This window comes from Trichechus manatus, unplaced genomic scaffold (assembly GCF_000243295.1).
Source record: "Trichechus manatus latirostris isolate Lorelei unplaced genomic scaffold, TriManLat1.0 scaffold00199, whole genome shotgun sequence".
Taxonomy (NCBI): domain Eukaryota; kingdom Metazoa; phylum Chordata; class Mammalia; order Sirenia; family Trichechidae; genus Trichechus; species Trichechus manatus.
Genome location: NW_004444135.1, coordinates 2,910,034 through 2,929,353, shown reverse-complemented (window position 1 = coordinate 2,929,353; position 19,320 = coordinate 2,910,034). Strand labels below are relative to the sequence as shown.

The 19,320-nt window shown below is 41.8% G+C and overlaps 1 protein-coding gene across 1 annotated transcript in view; it reads left to right on the top strand.

Annotated features, from left to right (window-relative positions):
- The window catches only part of TMEM241 (transmembrane protein 241), a 216,929-nt gene that overhangs the window by 106,748 nt on the left and 90,861 nt on the right, over positions 1-19,320 (top strand). The window contains exons 10-11 of the mRNA XM_023742057.1: positions 4,246-4,281; positions 13,041-13,075. Of these exons, the coding sequence (XP_023597825.1) occupies positions 4,246-4,281; positions 13,041-13,075 (71 nt within the window). The remainder of the gene's footprint in view (positions 1-4,245; positions 4,282-13,040; positions 13,076-19,320) is intronic.

The window sequence follows — 19,320 nt, the reverse complement described above, 5'->3', positions numbered from 1 at the left end:
TTTCAAATTTGTTAGAGTATGGTTTTCATAGTATTCTGTTATGATTCTTTTAATTTCAGTTGGGTCTGTTGTGATGTCTCCCATCTCTTCTCTTATACAGGTTATCTGCATCCTGTCCTGTTTTTCTTGCGTGAGTTTGGCCAGTGGTTTATCAATTTTGTTGATCTTTTCAAAGAACCAGCTTTTGGTCTCGTTAGCTTTTTCAATTGTTTTTCTATTCTCTATTTCATTTAATTCTACTCCAATTCTTATTATTTCCTTTCTTCTTGCACCTGAGGGCTTCTTTTGCTGCTCTCTTTCTACTTGTTCCAGTTGTAGGGCTAATGTTTTGATTATGGCCCTTTCTTTTTGGATGTGTGCGTTGCTATAAACGGACCTCTGAGCACTGCTTTTGCTGTCCCAAAGGTTCTGGTAGGATGTGTTTTCATTCTTGTTTGATTCTATGAATTTCTTTATTCCATCCTTAATTTCTTCTATAACCCAGTAGTTTTTGAGCAAGGTGTTCAGTTTCCATGTGTTTGATTTTTTTTCCTTTCTTTTTCTGTTGTTCATTTCTACTTTTATGGCTTTATAGTCAGAAAAGATGCTTTGTAATATTTCAGTGCTTTGGATTTTGTTAAGGCTTGCTTTATGGCCTAGTATGTGGTCTATTCTGGAGAATGTTCTATGTGCGTTGGAAAAGAAAGCGTACTTGGCTGCTATGGGGTGGAGTGTTCGGTATATGTCTCTGAGATCAAGTTGGTTGATTGTAGCATTTAGCTCTTCCGTGTCTTTGTTGAGCTTCTTTCTGTATATTCTGTCCTTCACTGAAAGTGGTGTGCTGAAGTCTCCTACTACTATTGTGGAGCTGTCTATCTCTCTTTTTGGTGGTGTTAGAGTTTATTTTATGTATTTTGGAGCCCTGTCGTTGGGTGCATAAATATTTACTATAGTTATGTCCTCCTGGTGTATTGACACTTTAATCATTATGTAGTGTCCTTCTTTATCCTTTGTGGTGGATTTTACTTTAAAGTCTATTTTGTCAGAGATTAATATTGCCACTCTTGCTCTTTTCTGTGTGTTGTTTGCTTGATGTATTGTTTTCCATCCTTTGAATTTTAGTTAGTTTGTGTCTTCAGGTCTAAGGTATATCTCTTTTAGGCAGCAAATAGACGGATCGTGTTTTTTTGTCTAATCTGCCACTCTCTTTCTCTTTATTGGTGCATTTAGTCCATTTACATTCAGCGTAATTATTGATAGGTATGAGTTTAGCGCTGTCATTTTGATGTCTTTTTTTGTGTTTCACTTAATTTTCTGTGTTGAGTCATTTTTCTTCATGTATTTTGTTTTCATCTTTTTCATTGTTGTTGATTTTGTGTTTGCTGAGTCTTTATATTTTTCTAGTTCTTTTATTTTGATTTGTAGGGTTGTTAGTTTTCTTTGTGGTTACCTTAATATTTACCCCTGTTTTTCTAAGTTCATACCTATCTTTTATTTCTTTGTATCGCCATGACTTCCTCTCCATATGCAGAATCTATGTCTACATTTTTTAAGTCCCTCTTTTTTGTTTTAATGCTGTCTTCTTTTACATATTGACATCCATTTCCCTATTTTCAGTGTTTTAGCTTTGATTTATTTTCGTGACTTCTGCGTCTGGGTTGCTGTCTGGTTGCTCTGTTCTGTATTCTAGTCTTGGGTTGTTATCTGATGTTACTGATTTTCTAACCGGGGGACTCCCTTTAGTATTTCTTGTAATTGTGGTTTGGTTTTTGCACATTCCCTAAACTTCTGTTTATCTGGAAATGTCCTAATTTTGCCATCATATTTGAGAGACTGTTTTGCTGGATATATAATTCTTGGCTGGCAGTTGTTTTCCTTCAGGGCTTTATATATGTCATCCCATTGCCTTCTTGCCTGCCTGGTTTCTCTGAGTAGTCCGAGCTTATTCTTATTCACTCTCCTTTGTAGATGACTTTCTGTTTATCCCTAGCTGCTCTTAAAATTCTCTATCTTGCGTTTTGGGAAGTTTGATTATAATATGTCTTGGTGAGTTTCTTTCGGGATCTACCTTATGTGGGGTTTGATGAGCATCTTGGATAGATATCTTGTCATCTTTCACACTATCAGTGAAATTTTCTGTCAACAAATCTTCAACAATTCTCTCTGTATTTTCTGTTATCCCCCCCTGTTCTCGTACTCCAATCACTCGTAGGTTATTCCTCTTGATAGAGTCCCACATAATTCTTAGAGTTTCTTCATTTTTTCATCCTTTTATCTGATTTTTCTTCAAATAAGTTGGTGTCAAGTGCTTTTTCTCCAGTCTCACTAATTCTGACATCCATTGCCTCAGTTCTGCTCCTGTGACTTTTTATTGAGTTGTCTAATTTTGACATTTTATTGTTAATCTTCTGGATTTCTGATTGCTGTCTCTCTATAGATTCTTGCAGCCTGTTAAATTTGTCATTCTGCTCTTCTCTAATCTTTTCAATTTCCTCTATTGTGTGTTCTGCGTTTTGCTTAATTTCCTTCCTAATTTCTAGAAGAGTTCTGTATATTAATCTTTTGTATTCTGCCTCTGGTAATTCCAAGAAATTTTCCTCCTCTGGAAAATGTGTAGATTCTTAATTTTGGGAGTTTGCTGAAGCCACCATGGATTGCCTCTTTATGTGATTTGATATTGACTCTCGTCTCTGAGCCATCAGTAAGTTATTATGTTTATTTATTTTATGTTTTTACTGTGTCCTAGCTTCTTGTTTTGTTTTGATATGCCCAAATAGGTTGCTTGTATGAGCTAGTTTATTTATTGGCACCTTTGAAGCTCTAATGTCCTGTCACCAGGTGGTTAGATGTGTTACTAGGTATGTGAGCTCAGGAGTCTGCCCACTCCTCCTGTATGGATTCAGCTCAGGTGCCCAGGTAGATAGCCACCAAGAGTTTGGTGTAGGTTCTCACCTACAGTCCTAGACAGGCATGGGTGATTGGTGTAGGCACAGGCATCTGGTTCCAGCAGGGGGACACACTCTGAGCAAGGCAGGGGGCTGACGGCCACCCCCGAGTGTCCAGGAGGAAGGTGTGTCCCTGTTCCCTAAAGCGTGTAGGTGGGTGGGTTTACAGCCGGACTGTGAGCACCCAGTGCTGTTGGCTGTAAGGACTATGGGGCACCTCTTATTTTTGGGCCCCTATCATAGGTGGCTAGGTGGCATGGGTGGAACCACCAGTCCTCAGGCCCCTGATGTGGGTAGGTGAAACCCTGCTTAATGGGCAGAGTAGTGTCAAATGTTATGAACCTGCCACTTCACAGCTGAAACAGTTCAAGTTAGTCTTCAAGTATATACCCTGTTGTACTACGGTAATGAGGACCTGTGCTGTTGAAAGGGGCCCACACAAGTCTATGCAGGGGGAAAGGTGCTTAAAGTCCCTGGATCCCTTATGCTTGTGCCAAGGCAAAGGAGCTGTGCCTACCCTGGCTTCCTGGCTTAGGGGAGCCGGCAGTATATGTTTTCCCTTGTTTGTTAATTTGTTCACTCTCCAAGGCTGGGGGAATGGCTCAGGGCATGTGATGGATCCTACTTCAGGCCCAGGGGACTCAGCAGTTGCTAAAGCTGGTCCACACCCAGTGCAGAGCAGGGAGCAGGGAGGTAGATGGGAGAGAGTTTATTCCCTAAGGGGGGTGTTTTTGATCTGCGTAGGAGGCCTTACGCAAATACTTATCTTTTGCTGATGAGGGCTGGTTCTGGCTGGCTGAGTAGAGTCTCTGGCTCTGGGTCTCTCTCAGTGTGCAGACCGCCCCTCCCAAGCACCACTGCTTGCCTGTCTCACCGCTCACCTATGAGCTGATCAGGCCTGAAGGGCTCAGGCTCTCTCCAGGTCAGGTCTGGCAACTCCTCACTGCTTCCCAACCGTCTCTCCCTCCCCCGCCACTCAGTCCGGTTCCTCAGCTTTGCCTTAGATGTTCAGGGCTCCTAGATTGTCACATATAATTGATTCACTTGTTTTTTGGGTCTTTGTTGTAAGAGGGTCCACCGGAAGCGTCTGACTCTTCCACCATCTTGGCCCCACCTCTTCAGGGAATATTTTTAAAAAATGAACCTGGAACTGATTTTGAATATAAAGTATTCTTTGTGTTCTTTATTGATAATTTATAAATGTATGACTTATACATGATTTAGTTTATTAATAGAGGATAATGCCTGTTTTTTGTATCAAAAACACTTCCATTATTTTGTATGCTTTATCTTTTTTTGTTTTTTCCCTTTCATTCCTTAGTGACATTGACCAGCAGTATTTAAACTATATATTCAGGTAAAGTATAATTTACGTTGTCAAAGAACAACTCATATCATTCTAGATTTTAATTCTAATTCTAATATTTTGTTTAGAGACTTCTGAGCCAGTGTGCCTGCCGGGAAGACAAGTTAAATAATTTGTGAGGTGGCCAGAGGTTGCGGAGACTAAATAGTCATCCTGCCCTTAGAACAGGCAAGCAGGGCCTCTGCCTGGGACCCGCACTAGTGAGGGCTGTACCCCTCCCCATGGGACGTGGAATCTGTCAGCTAAGGGGAAGTTTTATCTCTGGGCCCACACTCTCCGTTCTAGAACATGCCCTGGAATTTCCTGCCCAAGTGGTCTAGAGCTCGATGTCAGGCCTCCGTGGGTTTATCTTTCTAACTCATTCTTAGGCCTAGGGGGTGTCCAGAGGGAGGCTGTGGTGGAAAGGGGTATGCATGGAATGTGAACTTGTAGGCTGAGGCGTCCACACGGGATGGAGCCTGGGGTGGAAAGAGAAGGGGCGCACTGGGAGCTGGGAACAAGGGGCTGGTCTTCCCATACTGCCACATTCTGACATGAGGCTCCAGGGACTCTAAGAATTCTACATTTTAATCTGGCCTTCCAGGCTGTTTTGAAGATATATTTGTTAACTAAGGTAGGGTGAAGTTTTAGGTTTGATTTATAATTGTTAAATATTTAGACATGTGGTACTCTTGCTTAAGCCCAGCCAAGGATAGGAGCCAGCCAGCTAAGTCGACCGTACACTGCAAGGACCTAGTTGAGAAACAGAGAGAAATTTGCTGTTGGAAACCCTAGTTTGCCTAATGCAGTGACATCACATGAAGAGGACCAAGGTTGGAGATGTACCTTTCAGCATTTGGTCATGTGTGTTTCTGGAGGAAGAGTCTCTGCTTAAAACATTCAACTAGAGCTGTATTCTCATAAATAAAGCTCATAAATATCTTGGTATTTATTAAAATGCCTTTTTCAGAGCAGAGTTCCCACCCCAAGCATGACTGTGATCCTCTATTGTACTCAGCTAAAAATAATCACTAGTTCTACTCTGCTCAGACCCACCAGCTTCCTCTTCAGACTTTTTGAAGAATGCAGAAGTCTCTTGGTTTTTAACATGTTTCCAGGACATTGGACCACAGAAGGTGGCTCAGCACCCTCCCCTCTCCCCAACCACCCATGCCTCTCAGACCGTAGGGGTGAGACTTTCCCTGCTGGGCCTCCCCCCAGTATTACAGCCTCCCAGCAAGAAAACCACCATGTGTCTGTCAGTTTGTTGTACTGTGGTGGCTTCTGTGTTGCTGTGATGCTGGAAGCTAAGCCATTGGTATTTTAAATACCAGCAGAGTCATCCATGGTATCATAATGAAATGTGCAAAGACCTGGAATTATAAAACCTAAAGGGAAGAACATGCTCAGCATCTCTCAAGCTGAAAGAACTTAAGAAAAAATTCAAGCTTCGAGTTGCAATTTTAAAGGATTCTATGGGCAAAATATTCAATGGCGTAGGAAGCATCAAAAGAAGATGGAAGGAATGCACAGAGTCACTGTAACAAAAAGATTTGGTCAACGTTCAGCCATTTTAGGAGGTAGCATATGTATGATTAGGAATCAATGGTATCGAAGTCCAAGCTGCACTGAAGGCATTGGTGAAAAACAAGGCTGCAGGCACTGATGGAATACCACTTGAGATGTTTCAACAAACAGATGCAGTGCTGGAGGTGCTCACTTGTCTATGCCAAGAAGCTTGACAGACAGCTACCTGGCCAGCCAACTAGAAGACATCCATATTTATGCTCATTCCAAAGAAAAGTGATCCAACAGAATGTGGAAATTATCGAACAATATCATTAATGTCAAACGCAAGTAAAATTTTGCTAACGGTAATTAAAAAATGATTACAGCAGTGCATCAACAGGGAACTTCCAGAAATTCAAGCTAGATTCAGAAGAGGATGTGGAAAGAGGGGTATCACTGCTGATGTGAGATGAATCCTGGCTGAAAGCAAAAAATACCAGAAAGATGTTTACCTGTGTTTTATTGACTATGCAAAGGCATTCGACTGTGTGGATCATAACAAATTATGGATAACATTGCGAAGAACGGGAATCCAGAACACTTAATTGTGCTCATGCAGAACCTGTACATAGACCAAGAAGCAGTCATTCAAACAGAACAAGGGAGTACTGCATGGTTTAAAATCAGGAAAGGTGTGCATCAGCGTTGTATTCTGTCATCATACTTATTCAATCTGTATGCTGAGCAAATAATCCAAGAAGCTGGACTGTATGAAGAAGAATGGGGCATCAGGATTGGAGGAAGACTCATTAACAACCTGTGATATGCAAGTGGCCATCTAAGATGCATCAATTGGTCCCAACCACCTGAATTAAAGGAGAATGAAGAACACCAAAGACACAAGGAAAGTAGTAGCCTAAGAGACAGAAAGGGCCACATGAACCAGAGACTTCATCAGCCTGAGACCAGAAGAACTAGATGGTGCCCGGCTACCACCAGTGACCACCGTGACAGGGAACACAACAGAGAGTCCCTGATGGAGCAGGAGAAAGGTGGGGTGCAGAACTCAAATTACATAAAGAGACCAGACTTAATGGTCTGACTGAGACTGGAGGAACCCCGGAAAGCATGGCCCCCGGATTCTCTATCAGCCCAGAAGTAAAACAATTTCTGAGGCCAACTCTTTAGACAAAGATTGGGCTGGACTCTGGGACATAAGGTGATGCTCGTGAGGGGTGTGCTTCTTAGCTCAAGTAGATACATGAGACTAAATGGTTAGCTTCTGTCTGGAGGTGAGATGAGAAGGCAAAGAGGGTTAGGAGCTGGTTGAATGGACATGGGAAGTCAGCGGTGGAAAGGAAGAGTGTGCTGTCACAGTATAGGGAGAGTAATTAGGGTCACATAACAATGTATGTATAAATTTTTGTGTAAGAGACTAACTTGAAATGTAACCTTTCACTTAAACTACAACAATAAACAAACAAAAAACAACCTGCGATATGCAGATGACACAACCTTGCTTGCTGAAAGTGAAGAGGACTTGAAGCACTTACTGATGAAGTTCAAAGACTGCACAGCCTTCAATACAGATTACCTCTCAACATAAAACAAAAATCCTCACAGCTGGACCAATAAGCAACATCGTGATAAATGGAGAAAAGATTGAAGTTGTCAAGGATTTCATTTACTTGGATCCACAATCAACACTCATGGAAGCAGCAGTCAAGAAATCAAACAATGCATTGCATTGGGCAAATCTGCTGCAAAAGACCCCTTTAAAGTGTTAAAAAGCAAGGATGTCACTTGGAGGACTGCAGTGTGCCTGACCCAAGCCATGATATGTTCAGTTGCCTCATATGCATGCGAAAGCTTGATGGTGAATAAGAAAGACCGAAGGAGAATTGATGCGTTTGAATCTTGGTTTTGGTGAAGAATATTGAATATACCATGGACTGCCAGAAGAACGAACTAGTTTGTCAGGGAAGATGTACAGCCAGAGTGCTCCTTGGAAGTGAGGATGGTGAGACTTAATCTTATATACTTTGGACATGTTGTCAGGAGGGATCAGTCCCTGGGAGAAGGACATCATGCTTGGTTAAGGTAGAGGTCAGCACAGAAGAGGAAGACCCTCACTGAGATGGTTTGACACAGTGGCTGCAACAGTGGGCTGAAACATAGCAGTGATTGTGAGGATGGCGCATGCGTAGGCAGTGTTTTGTTCAGTTGTACGTAGGGTCACTATGAGTCGGAACCGACTTGACGGCACTTAACAACAACGTAGCCATATGAAGTAGCAAAGGAATAAAGTGTTTTGGGCTGGATTCTCTAGAGAAGCAAAACCAGTGAAGTGCATGTATGTGTATATGTGTGTATACACACACACACACACACACACACACACACACACACACACATATATAAAGAGACATAAGGAGAGAGAGAAAGAGATTTATCTCACGGAAATGGCTCGTGCGGTTGTAGAGGCTGGCAAGTACCAAGTCCGTGAATCAGACATCAGGCTGGAGATTTCTTCTGACTCACGTAGCTGCCCGTTGACGTCAAGTTGATTCCAACTCATAGCAACCTTATAGAATAGAGTAGATCTGCCCCATAGGGTTTCTAAGGAGTGGCTGGTTGATTCGAACTGCTGGCCTTTTGGTTAGCAGCCGAGCTCTTAACCACTGTGCTGCAGGGCTCCCATGTAGCTGCAGGGGCTGACAAATCCAAGATCAGCAGGTCAGACAGCAGGCTGCTGGCTCATGGGCTGCTGTTGCTGACAAATCCAAGATCGGCAGGTAAGATGGCAGGCTGCCGGCTCACAGGCTGTGGAGGCTGATGAATCTCAAGAACCGGAGGTCAGATGATGACCAGCCAGATGGAGGATCCAGAGCAAACTAACAAACTTTGCCAGAACGTCCATATATATATTGGATGCAGGCCACACCCCGAGGAAACTCTCCTTACAATTGATCGCTGATCAATTCAGATCACATCATGGAGGATGACTATATCATCGCATAACTGCCAAGCTACATCATTACATAACTGCCAAACCACAGAGAACCGTGGCCCATCCAAGTTGACACACAACCTTAACCATCACATAAGGGGTATGGAAAAATGAGCCTTTATGACCCATAGCTAATTTTCCTGTCCTTTTCTCCCTCCCTCGGACTTCTTTCTTCTGGTGTGAGGAAATTTATTGCCTGTGAGCTTGATGCCTGCGACTTCCTGGCTGAGATGGCAGCATGCCGTTCTACTGCCAAGCTTTTCTGTCCAAGTCTTTTCTTTCAGTACGAGTGATGAAGATGTGTAAATCAGAATGAGGGCGACTGTTCGCTTTCCCACTGACACCAAACACTGAGGGATCGGCATCCAGAGGTTTCCAGTCTGCTCAGATTTACGGTCGGCTGTACTTCAGTGTGCCAGCCCAGAGCACTGTCTGCCAGGGTGCAGAATTCATTTGATCTCTCAATTGTTTGAAGCAAATAGTTAAATAGTTTTCTACCTTTGGCACACACCCTTGTTTTTTTCTTGTTTTTTTGGAGGATGTATTTGCTCCCTGACCCTCACTTGAGCCTTTCTGGTATATTTCTCATATATTGTTGTTAGTTGCTGTCAAGTTCATTCTGACTCATGGTGATCCCATGTGTGCAGAGTAGAACTGCTCTGTAGGGTTTTCAAAGCTGTGACCTTTCAGAAGCAGATGGCCAGGCCTGTCTTTCAAGGTGCCTCTAGGTGGGTTCGAACCACCAACCTTTTGGCTAGTAGTCGAGCGCTTAACTGTTTGCACCACCCAGGGACTCCTGTTTCTCATATAGATGAGAAGCATAAGGCACGAGGTAGAGGGGGAAAGGTGAAGGAAAGAATAAAGGAGAAGTTTGTATATGAGGCCGAAAATAAGTGGAACTTCTAAAAATGGGTATACTTTCGTCTGCATTTGGGGGAATTTAGGTAGTTTATAAGGAATGAATATTATGAGATGCATACCTAGCTTCGCTTCATTTTAATATGAGGCAGACACTAATCTCTCCTAGTCTATTAAATAGAAAATTTCCAGGATGTCACTTGTTCAAACTCCACGTCCTTCATTTGCACATGAGATTTTTGTGTGTGTCAAAGAGAAGTAGACAGATCATTTCTCCAGGGTATGGCTTGGTAAAACAAAAGAAAAGTGTATTGGGATGTAGCATGTGGAGATTATATTTTCCTATTTTGTTTCCCACAAGAGTAGGGATGTGTTCTATTTTGTTCACTGCTGTATCCCCAGATACAGCACATACTAAGCACTCAGTAGATATTTGTTGAATGAATGAATTAAACAAGTCTGCTGTTTGTCTGGCATGATATGCCTTTTCTATTAGTATAATTTCCTTGTTACAGAGTTTATGGTGATTTATAATCTTAGAAGTATAGAGAGCTTCAAGCTGTTTTTCCCTTCAAAGATATTCCCACCATAAATACACCTAGAGGTGATGAATTGTAATTCAGAAAACACTGAGCACTTGCTAGGTGTCTGGTACTACTGGGTAGTTGGCACCCAAAGATGAATAGAATAGACTCTTAAGAAGGTCACAGTGTAGGAACTGGGAGTGACGTAACACTGTATTTGCAGAATTCAAATAGGGAACCAACTGTTTCATTTGCTTCTTCTTTATAACCCTTAATATTTTATTTTAGGGACACTCTTTGGGGTGATGACAGTGATGGGATTTTAGGTTCCATGGCAAGTCTTGGGAGATATTTTGAAGTGGAAAAGGGCTCCTCATACATTGCCATTTAAGCAATAGCTTTCGCTCCTGAAGTTATAACCGGAAGGAGATCCAGTGAAAAAAAATCATGGAGTGGGTGTGGGTAATGTATTTTCTCAAGAAAGAAGAGATGGCAAGTGAAGACTGAGCCATCCTAAAGACTGATCATTGGAAAATCTCTAAGGCTCACTTGGAGCATGTGTGGTTTTTACAGCTACATGTAAACTCTGTCTTAGAAACCGACAACTCTGAATTACCCTGACATGTGGCTATTCTCCGTTGCCCTTCTCCTGAACCTCCTCTCCTCCTGCATCTTTCTGTAATGTTGTCACTCTGGGAGCCATTAGGGAACCTGTACTTCAGAGGTAGAGCAAAGGAAGGGCCCGAGAATAACAGAAATGGTATGGAAAGATAGCCCCAGGAGCAGGCAGGGCTGACTAACAGTGGTTTCCCTGCTCTACACTGTCTTCCTCCCCACTGCCTATAATGCCACCAGCTGATTCTTTGTGGTGGTTCTCAATCCCCATGCATGTTTGAACTACTCGGGGCCTTAAAAAACAAATAACTGATGCCAGGACCACGCCCTCATGATTCTGATTTAAGCCTGGATGATGGGCAATTCTAATGTGCAGCCAACATTAAGAACCACAGAGTAGACCATCCAGCACTTTTTTTTTTAAGTATGCCCCCAGAAGGATTAGTTCTCTCCGTACTGGCATAAAAAAAGTGTTATTCCTAACCCCTAACTGGATCAGCTGTCTAGATATAAGGAGAGTTTTTTGGGGTTTTTTTGCATTTTTTAAAAATTTTATTTATTTTGTTGTTGTTGAGAATATACACAGCAAAACATAAACCAATTCAACAGTTTCTGCATGTACAGTTTAGTGACATTGATTATATTCTTCCAGCTGTGCAGCCATTCTCATGGTCCTTTACTGAGTTGTTCCTCCTCCATTAACATAAACTCACTGCCCCCTAAGTTTCCTATCTAGTCTTTTGAGTTGCTGTTGTCAATTTGATCCCACATAGATAGTTCTTAAAAGAACATAATGCTTAGGGCAGACCTTTTTTACTAGTTAAGCTAAACTGTTGCTCAGTTTTAAGATGACTTCAGGTGATGTTTTGGGTTTAAGGTTTAAAGATTATATTGGGCAATAGTTTCAGGGGTTCATCCACCCTCCATGGCTCCAGAAAGTCTAGAGTCCATGATAATTTGAACTTCTGTTCTGCATGTTCCCCCTTTTGATCAAGATGCTTTTGTAGAATCCTTGATCAAAATGTTCAGTAATAGTAGCCAGGCACCATCCAGTTCTGGTCTCATGACAAAAGAGGCAGTTGTTCATGGAGGCAATTAGCCACACATTCCATAACCTCTTCCTATTCCTGACTCTCCTTCTTCTTCTGTGAATAGAGACCAATTTTTGTGTCTTGGATGACTGTTTGCAAGTTTTTAAGACCCCTGACACTACGCAACAAACTAGGAGGTAGAACAGATGCACCAAACACATTAGGAAGGAGAGTTTTGTTGGAAGACAAGATGGTAATGGTGGAGGATGCAGAAGGTGGGAGATTTGAATACTGCGGTGGGCTTAGCACAGCATGAAGGTGCTGTGAGAGGGGCCCTGGGAGATGGGAGAGGCTTCTAGAGGCTTCCAGAAAGGAAGAGGGGAGGCACCAGGGACAAATATGGCCAGCATCAGATGGACATTTTTAGCCTCCTTTTCTTTCTTTTACCCCTTTGGCATCTGTTGAAAACCAGTCCCGATAGTTTTCATCCACATGGTAGATGGGATCGATCATTTTGTGAGCTACCTTCTCAGGAATTTAATACCTTCTGTGTGGTTAATTTTGTGTCAAAAATATATTTTCTCACTCTCAGCAGTGAGCTTTTGGATGGTAACTTGCTTTGTTTAGCTTACAAATATTCTTTGTGAATTATGTGAATGTGATAATAGTAAGGTAAACTGGGGCCAAGAGAAATGACCTGTGGACCTGCAGAGTGGAACGTGAGACTCTCAGTCAATCCTCTTTCCAAAACATGAGATATTTCCCGTGATTCTCACCCTTTCACTGTGGGGTTAGAGTTAGGCAAAGTGACATAATTCATTCAGTGCAAATAATTTGCTTTCAGGCAAATTTAACTATTTTGATTCCTGGCCAGTGCACCTCATGTGCAGCCACTACCCATCTGTCACTGCAGGCTTGTGTGTCACTATGATGCTGAACTGGTTTCAGCAGAGCTTCCAGACTAAGACAGATTAGGAAGAAAGGCCTGGTTTACTTCTGAAAATCAGCCGCTGAAAACCCTATAGATCACAACAGTCTGATTTACAGCCGATCATGAGGATGATGTAGGACTGGGCAGTGTTTTGTCCCGTTGTGCATGAGGTTGCCATGAGTCGGGCTGACTCACAGCAGCTAACACCTATTTCCAAGTAGAATGGGTGGAAATTTATGGGGTGGTTTTATTGCCAGGGAAGCTTTCCTGACCACTTTGTGTGTCTTTTTCAGTGTGGTGCTGCTGGCATTTGCATCCCATCCCACAGGTAATCTTTACTACAATGTTATTTTGTTTTACAATGCCCATTCAACCAGTGTTGAACTTGATTATATCTCTCAGGTACATTCTGTAAGAGAGCATTGTTGTCTTCCAGGATAGCAAACCCAGAGGTTAGGAATGGCCCACATACTTGAAACTGTTCTTGATAACTGTCTTAGTCATCTAGTGTTGCTGTAACAGAAATACCACAAGTGGATGGCTTCAACAAAGAGAAATTTACTCTCTCACAGTCCAGTAGGCTACAAGTCCAAATTCAGGGCATTGACTCCAGCTCTGGAGAAAGGTTCTTGTCATCAGTCACGGTTCAAGTCCCAGTCCCTTGGTCTGGGAGCATCTCAGCACAGGAACCTCAGGTCCAAAGGCACGGCTTTCTTGGGGTTTTAGGTCCCCATTTCTCTGCTTGCTTCCCTTTCCTTTTATCTCTTGTAAGATAAAAAGTGGTACAGGCCACACCCTAGGGAAACTCCCTTTACATTGGGTCAGGGATGTGACCTTAGTAAGGGTGTTATACAATCCCATCTTAATCCTCTTTAATGTAAAATTACAATCACAAAATGGAGGACAACCACACAATAATGGGAATCGTGGTCCAGCCAAATAGATACACACATTTTTGGGGGGACATAATTTAACCCATGACAATAACCCATTACAGATTTGTTGCCCCCAAATTTATTCTTATCCCTACTTGAATTTTGTTTTCTATGTTTTCACGTGGTGCCATCCCAGTTGTACAGACAGGTTTATTACCTACCAGGTAAAATAGTGTTTGCTTTGCCCACTTGTAAAATTCCTTCTTCAGTTATCCAGAGTAGCTCTTCAATTCTAGTGCTAAGAATTTGGTGAAAAAGTTCAGTTTCACCCTATTTCTCACTGACACACTTTATAAATTGTTACCATGTTTTACCATCCAATTTTCATAATTCCAGATTAAAGAAGTCAATTTTTAAAACTTATCATTCTATTGCTGTCTCAGTTACTCTGTAGTTGCTTTTCAGATTCAGGAATTGCCCATAATAGTCTCTTTCACTGTAGTTTTTTGCTTTGAAAGGCTTTGAAGTTGATGCCAAAGACAGAACAATAATATCTGTGTGTTATCTGGCTGAAAATACACGTTTTATTGGTGGTGCTCCTTGTGGCATACTGGAGTGCAGTGGGGAGAGCATTGGCTCAAAATTTCAGGGTTGGTACTTCTCTTGGCTCCCTCACTAATGGGTCGTAAGATCTTTTTTTTTAAAAAAAAATAATGTTTATTAATCACGTGCTATGCTCAAGGTACAGTGAGGTAGGTTCCTGCTCGAATTGCCCAAGCCCTCTGGTCCTTAGTTTTCTTACCTGTAAAATGAGAAAGTGGACTGGATTATTTCTAACCCCTTCTAGCTCTCACTTCATGCTCAAAACGATGACAGCTTTCTGTTGGTGTTTGTAGATGCTTCAGCCTATTTGAACTGGTGTCCTCAGAAAGCTGTCAATAGTGACTCATGAGTAACGTTTCTAGATTGTATATGACATACCGGAACCGTGTCTCACCAGGAGAATTGCAATGATTTTTTTCGTAATGCGTTACTCTACACTTATCCACACTGAAGCACATCTGTTGCTTCCTGCCCCCTCCCACAGCGTCTTGTCATCTCAGAGCCATGAGGCTTACTGCTGAGTGCTCTTGCCACTCTCATTTGTTTAAAGCCTATCCTTTGTAAAATAATAAATGACATGAAACCATGCTTTTAAGCCTAAACTGTTTCTGCTGACCCCTGCTGCTGGTATCCGTCTCTAAATCACGCCTCTGGTCATTCCTTCATGCAGCCTGGTGGTTGCCACCCTACAGATGGTGAAGTGTCTACTACATGTCCTCCCCCTTTGGGATGTGCTCTGTCAAAGGCCTTTGGGAAGTTATGCTTACTGGCTCTCCTTGGTTTATACTCCTTTATTTCCTGAATGATTTCTAGTGGATTTGGGTGGATAATTTTTGCCTAAAGAAATCACTTTGCTTTTCAACTAAGAGGTTATGCTTGCTCATTTGTTACACTTAGGATTATTAGCAATTATTATTACAATTTTTAGCGATTATCCAAGCTACCACTAAATTTTACGAATGAGGACACGGAAGCCCAGAGAGTTAAGTGATGTGACCAAAATGATGCTGAGCAGGTAGGTAGCAGAGGGAGTTGGGAGCTTAGGTCTCCTGACCCGCTTTCCAGTTTTATTTTGTTTTTTAACACTTCTTTTTTTTCATTGATACTACACTTTATTCCAAGTTTCCTGATCAATGTTCCTAAATTTCTTCCTGGACCTTCTGTTGGTTTGGAGGGCATTTTGTCCACCAGTTGCCAAGCACAGGGCTGCTGGTCATAGTTTATACATTTTGACCAACAGTCCTACTTCTTACCTGGAGTTATTGCTAAACTTTTAGGTCAGTGTAAGAATGCCTTAAGCACATAGTTCACTCTGGGAACCCAGAGTGGTCAGCAGCAGCCTAAGGTCGTAGAATGGTCTGGGCAGAAGAATAATTAAAAAATAGGCTGCAGTTTCTTTTTGGGATGATGAAAATGTTCAGAAATGAGATAGTAGTGATGGTTGTACAACTCCTTGGGTATACTAAAAACCACTCAATTGTACACTTTAAAAGCATGAATTTCATAGTAGGTGAATTATATCTCAGTAAAAATAATGTATAAAAAAATCCAAAAAACCTGTTGTCATCGAGTCAATTCCAACTCATAGCAACCCTATAGAACAGAGTAGAACTGCCCCATATGATTTCCAAGGTGGAGTCGAGCTACCGACCTTTTAGTTAGCAGCCAAGCTCTTAAACGCTACGCTACCAGTGATCTCGGATTTGATAGCCTGCTTGAAGCTCAGTTATGCAGAAAAGGATATTTATAAGGATTAATTTTCCTTCAAATTATATTTTAAGTTTGAACAAATGGACATGAGATGCTTACCTCTCTTTCTTCTCTGGCAGACTTCAGTCCATTGCATGGAGAGTGCATGAGGATAGTTGTATGAGGGGCAGCTCAGGGAGCTGTAGAGCCAGTGGGATTCAAGCAGAGAGACTGGGCGCACTTCCTTTAAAGGCCTCCTCTCTGTGACTTTTGCACACTCCAGTGTCCAGCTGATGAGGTAGTATCTATGAAGAGGCCAACTATAGAAAGCTGGGCTTCTGAGAAGGATTTTGCTGTATTTGATGAGACTAGCTGTGACCCTGGTGTCAGTAGCAGAGGCAGCCTTGGCCTTCCTTTCTGTAAGTGGCTGATGCTCTCTAACAAAGAGATGCCTCAAGTAGTAGGGTTCAGGAATCCTGCAGGTTCTAAGTAGCCATCCTAGCAGGGCTCCTGCAGAGGCCTTGGGGAATTTGGGTGTGGGGTTATGTACAAACTGGTGGCGGGCTTCTAGAAGAAGCTGGATTCTTCCATCTCTACCAGTACCAAGTTCAGTATCTAACTCGTGAGCATCCCATGGAGACACTGAAACCACACCTACTTCTATGTATATTAAGTAATGTGTTGTTGTTACTGTCAAGTAGATCCCAACTCATAGCAACCCAATGACAGAGTAGAACTGCCCCATAGGATTTTCTTGACTGTAATCCTGATGGAAGCAGATCACCAGGTCTTTCTCCCTCAGAGCTGCTTGGTGGGTTTGAACTGCTGACCTTTCTGTTAGCAGCCAAGCTTGTTGAGCCATTAGGGCTCCTTCATTCAGTAAAGTAAAAGTGCTTTTTTTGTAAAGGTGCTCTGTGTGTGATCAGCATGACCATGTTTGTTGCTTTCTTAGAACTTTTAAAAATGGTCAGGATGCCTTAAGATGTGTGTGTCTTTTTTTCCTTTCACCTCCTATCAGTGGCTGTTGACTTAAACTCTTGGCAGACAGGGTTTGTCCTTGAGTGTCTGACTGGATGAGGACTGTTGAGTAGCAAAAAATCTTGGGTAGAGTAGTGAAGCTGCTTGTGAAATCCAACTAGAAGAGACTGTCCAGGTTTTTATCAGCTTTAGCTTTTATAAACTCTCAGGACTGCCACAAGCAGTTGTGTTATATAAACAGGACTCTGCCCTCTAAAGTTGTGCAGAGTTTCAGACCTAGTTTTTGTTTGTTTTTTTAATGGATAAACAAATTGTAGTATATTTGTTTAATGGATTGCTATACAGTAATGAAAAATGGACAGACTACTGCTAAACCCAACAGGGATGAATCTCAGAAGTGCAACACTGAGTGAAATAGCCAGACATACAAAAAAATTATGTTTAAATAAATTTCATAAATGGGTAAAACTCCCTATGGTGTTGGAAGTCATGAAAGGGTCACCTGGTAGAGGAATGTTGGCTGTGACTGAGAGGTCATTGATTTTTCACAGAGCTTGTCATACTCTGTTTCTTGTCTGGGTAGTGCTTACACAGATGTGCCCATTTTAGCAAACATCTTGATGATTCGCAATAACGATATGGGCCCACGTTAATATTTGTCTTTTTGTGTCTGACTTATTTCATTCAGCGTAATGTTTTCAAGGTTCATCCATGTCGTAGCTTGTATCAGAATTTCATTTTTCTTTGTAGCTGAATAATGTTTTGTTTGTCCATTCACCAGTTGATGCTCACCTGGGCTGTTTCCAGTTTTGTTCTGTTAGAAAGAAAGCTACTATGAATGCTCTTATACAGTAGTTTTTGTGGACTTATGTTTTCATGTTTCTTGGATAAATGCTTAGAAGTAGAATTGCTGGGTCTTAGTGTAGATGTGTGTTTAGCTTTTTAAGAAACTGCCTGTTTTCCAAAGTGGTTGTGCCATTTTACACTCCCACCCAGCAATGTATGAGAGTTCCAGTTGCTCCACATCCTCACCAACATTTGGTGTTGTCAGTCTTACTTTAGCTATTGTAGTGAGTGGGAAAAACAAGCTCAGCACTTCTCAGGCTGAAAGAACTGAAGAAAAATTCAAGCTCTGAGTTTCAATATTAAAGGATTCTGTAGGGAAAATATTGAACGATGTAGGAAGCATCAAAAGAAGATGGAAAGAATACACAGAGTCACTGTACCAAAAAGAATTTGTTGACGTTCACCCATTTTGGGAGGTAGCACATGATCAAGAACCGAAGGTACTGAAGGAAGAAGTCCAAGCTGCACTGAAGGCATTGGCAAAAAACAAGGCTTCAGGCATTGATGGGTTATCAGTTGAGATGTCTCAACAAATGAATGCAGCACTGGAGGTGCTAACTCATCTATGTCAAGAAATTTGGAAGACTGCTACCTAGGAAACTGACTGGAACAGATCCATATTTGTGCCCATTCCAAAGAATGGTGATCCAACAGAATGCAGAAATTATCGAGCAGTGTCATTAATATTAAACGCAAAGTAAAATTTTGCAAAAGATCATTCACAAGTGGTTGCAGCAGCATATTGACAGGGAACTTCCAGAAGTTCAAGCCAGATTCAGAAGAGGATGTAGAATGAGGGATATCATTGATCATGTCAGATGGCTTTTGGCTAAAAGCAGAGAATAGCCAGAAAGATGTTTACCTGTGTTTTATTGATGCTGCAAAAACATTCAACTGTGTGGATCATAATAAATTATGGATAACATTGCAAAGAATGGGAATTCCAGAACACTTAATTGTCCCCATGAGGAATCTGTACATAGGCCAAGAGGCAGTCATTTGAACAGAGCAAGGGGGTTCTCCATGGTTTAAAGTCAGGAAAGGTGTGTCAGAGTTGCATCCTTTCACCATACTATTCAGTCCATATACTAAGCAAATAATCTGAGAAGCTGGACTGTGTGAAGAAAGTATGGGCATCAGGATTGGAGGAAGACTTGTTAACAACCTGTGATACGCAGATGACACAACCTTGCTTGCAGAAAATGAAGAGGACTTGAAGCACTTACTAATGAAGATCAAAGACTACAACCTTCAGTATGGATTACACCTCAATATAAAACAAAAATCCTCACAGCTGGACCAATGAGCAACATCATGATAAATGGAGAAAAGATTGAAGTTGTCAAGGATTTCATTTTACTTGGATCCACAGTCAACATCCATGGGAACAGCAGTCAGGAAATAAAACGACATGTTACATTGGGCAAATCTGCTGCAAAAGACCTGTTTAAAGTGTTGAAAAGCAAAGATGTCACTTAGAGGAGTAAGGTGCACCTGACCCAAGCCATGGTATTTTCAGTCACCTCATATGCATGTAGAAGCTGGATAATGAATAAGGAAGACCAAAAAAATAATTGATGCC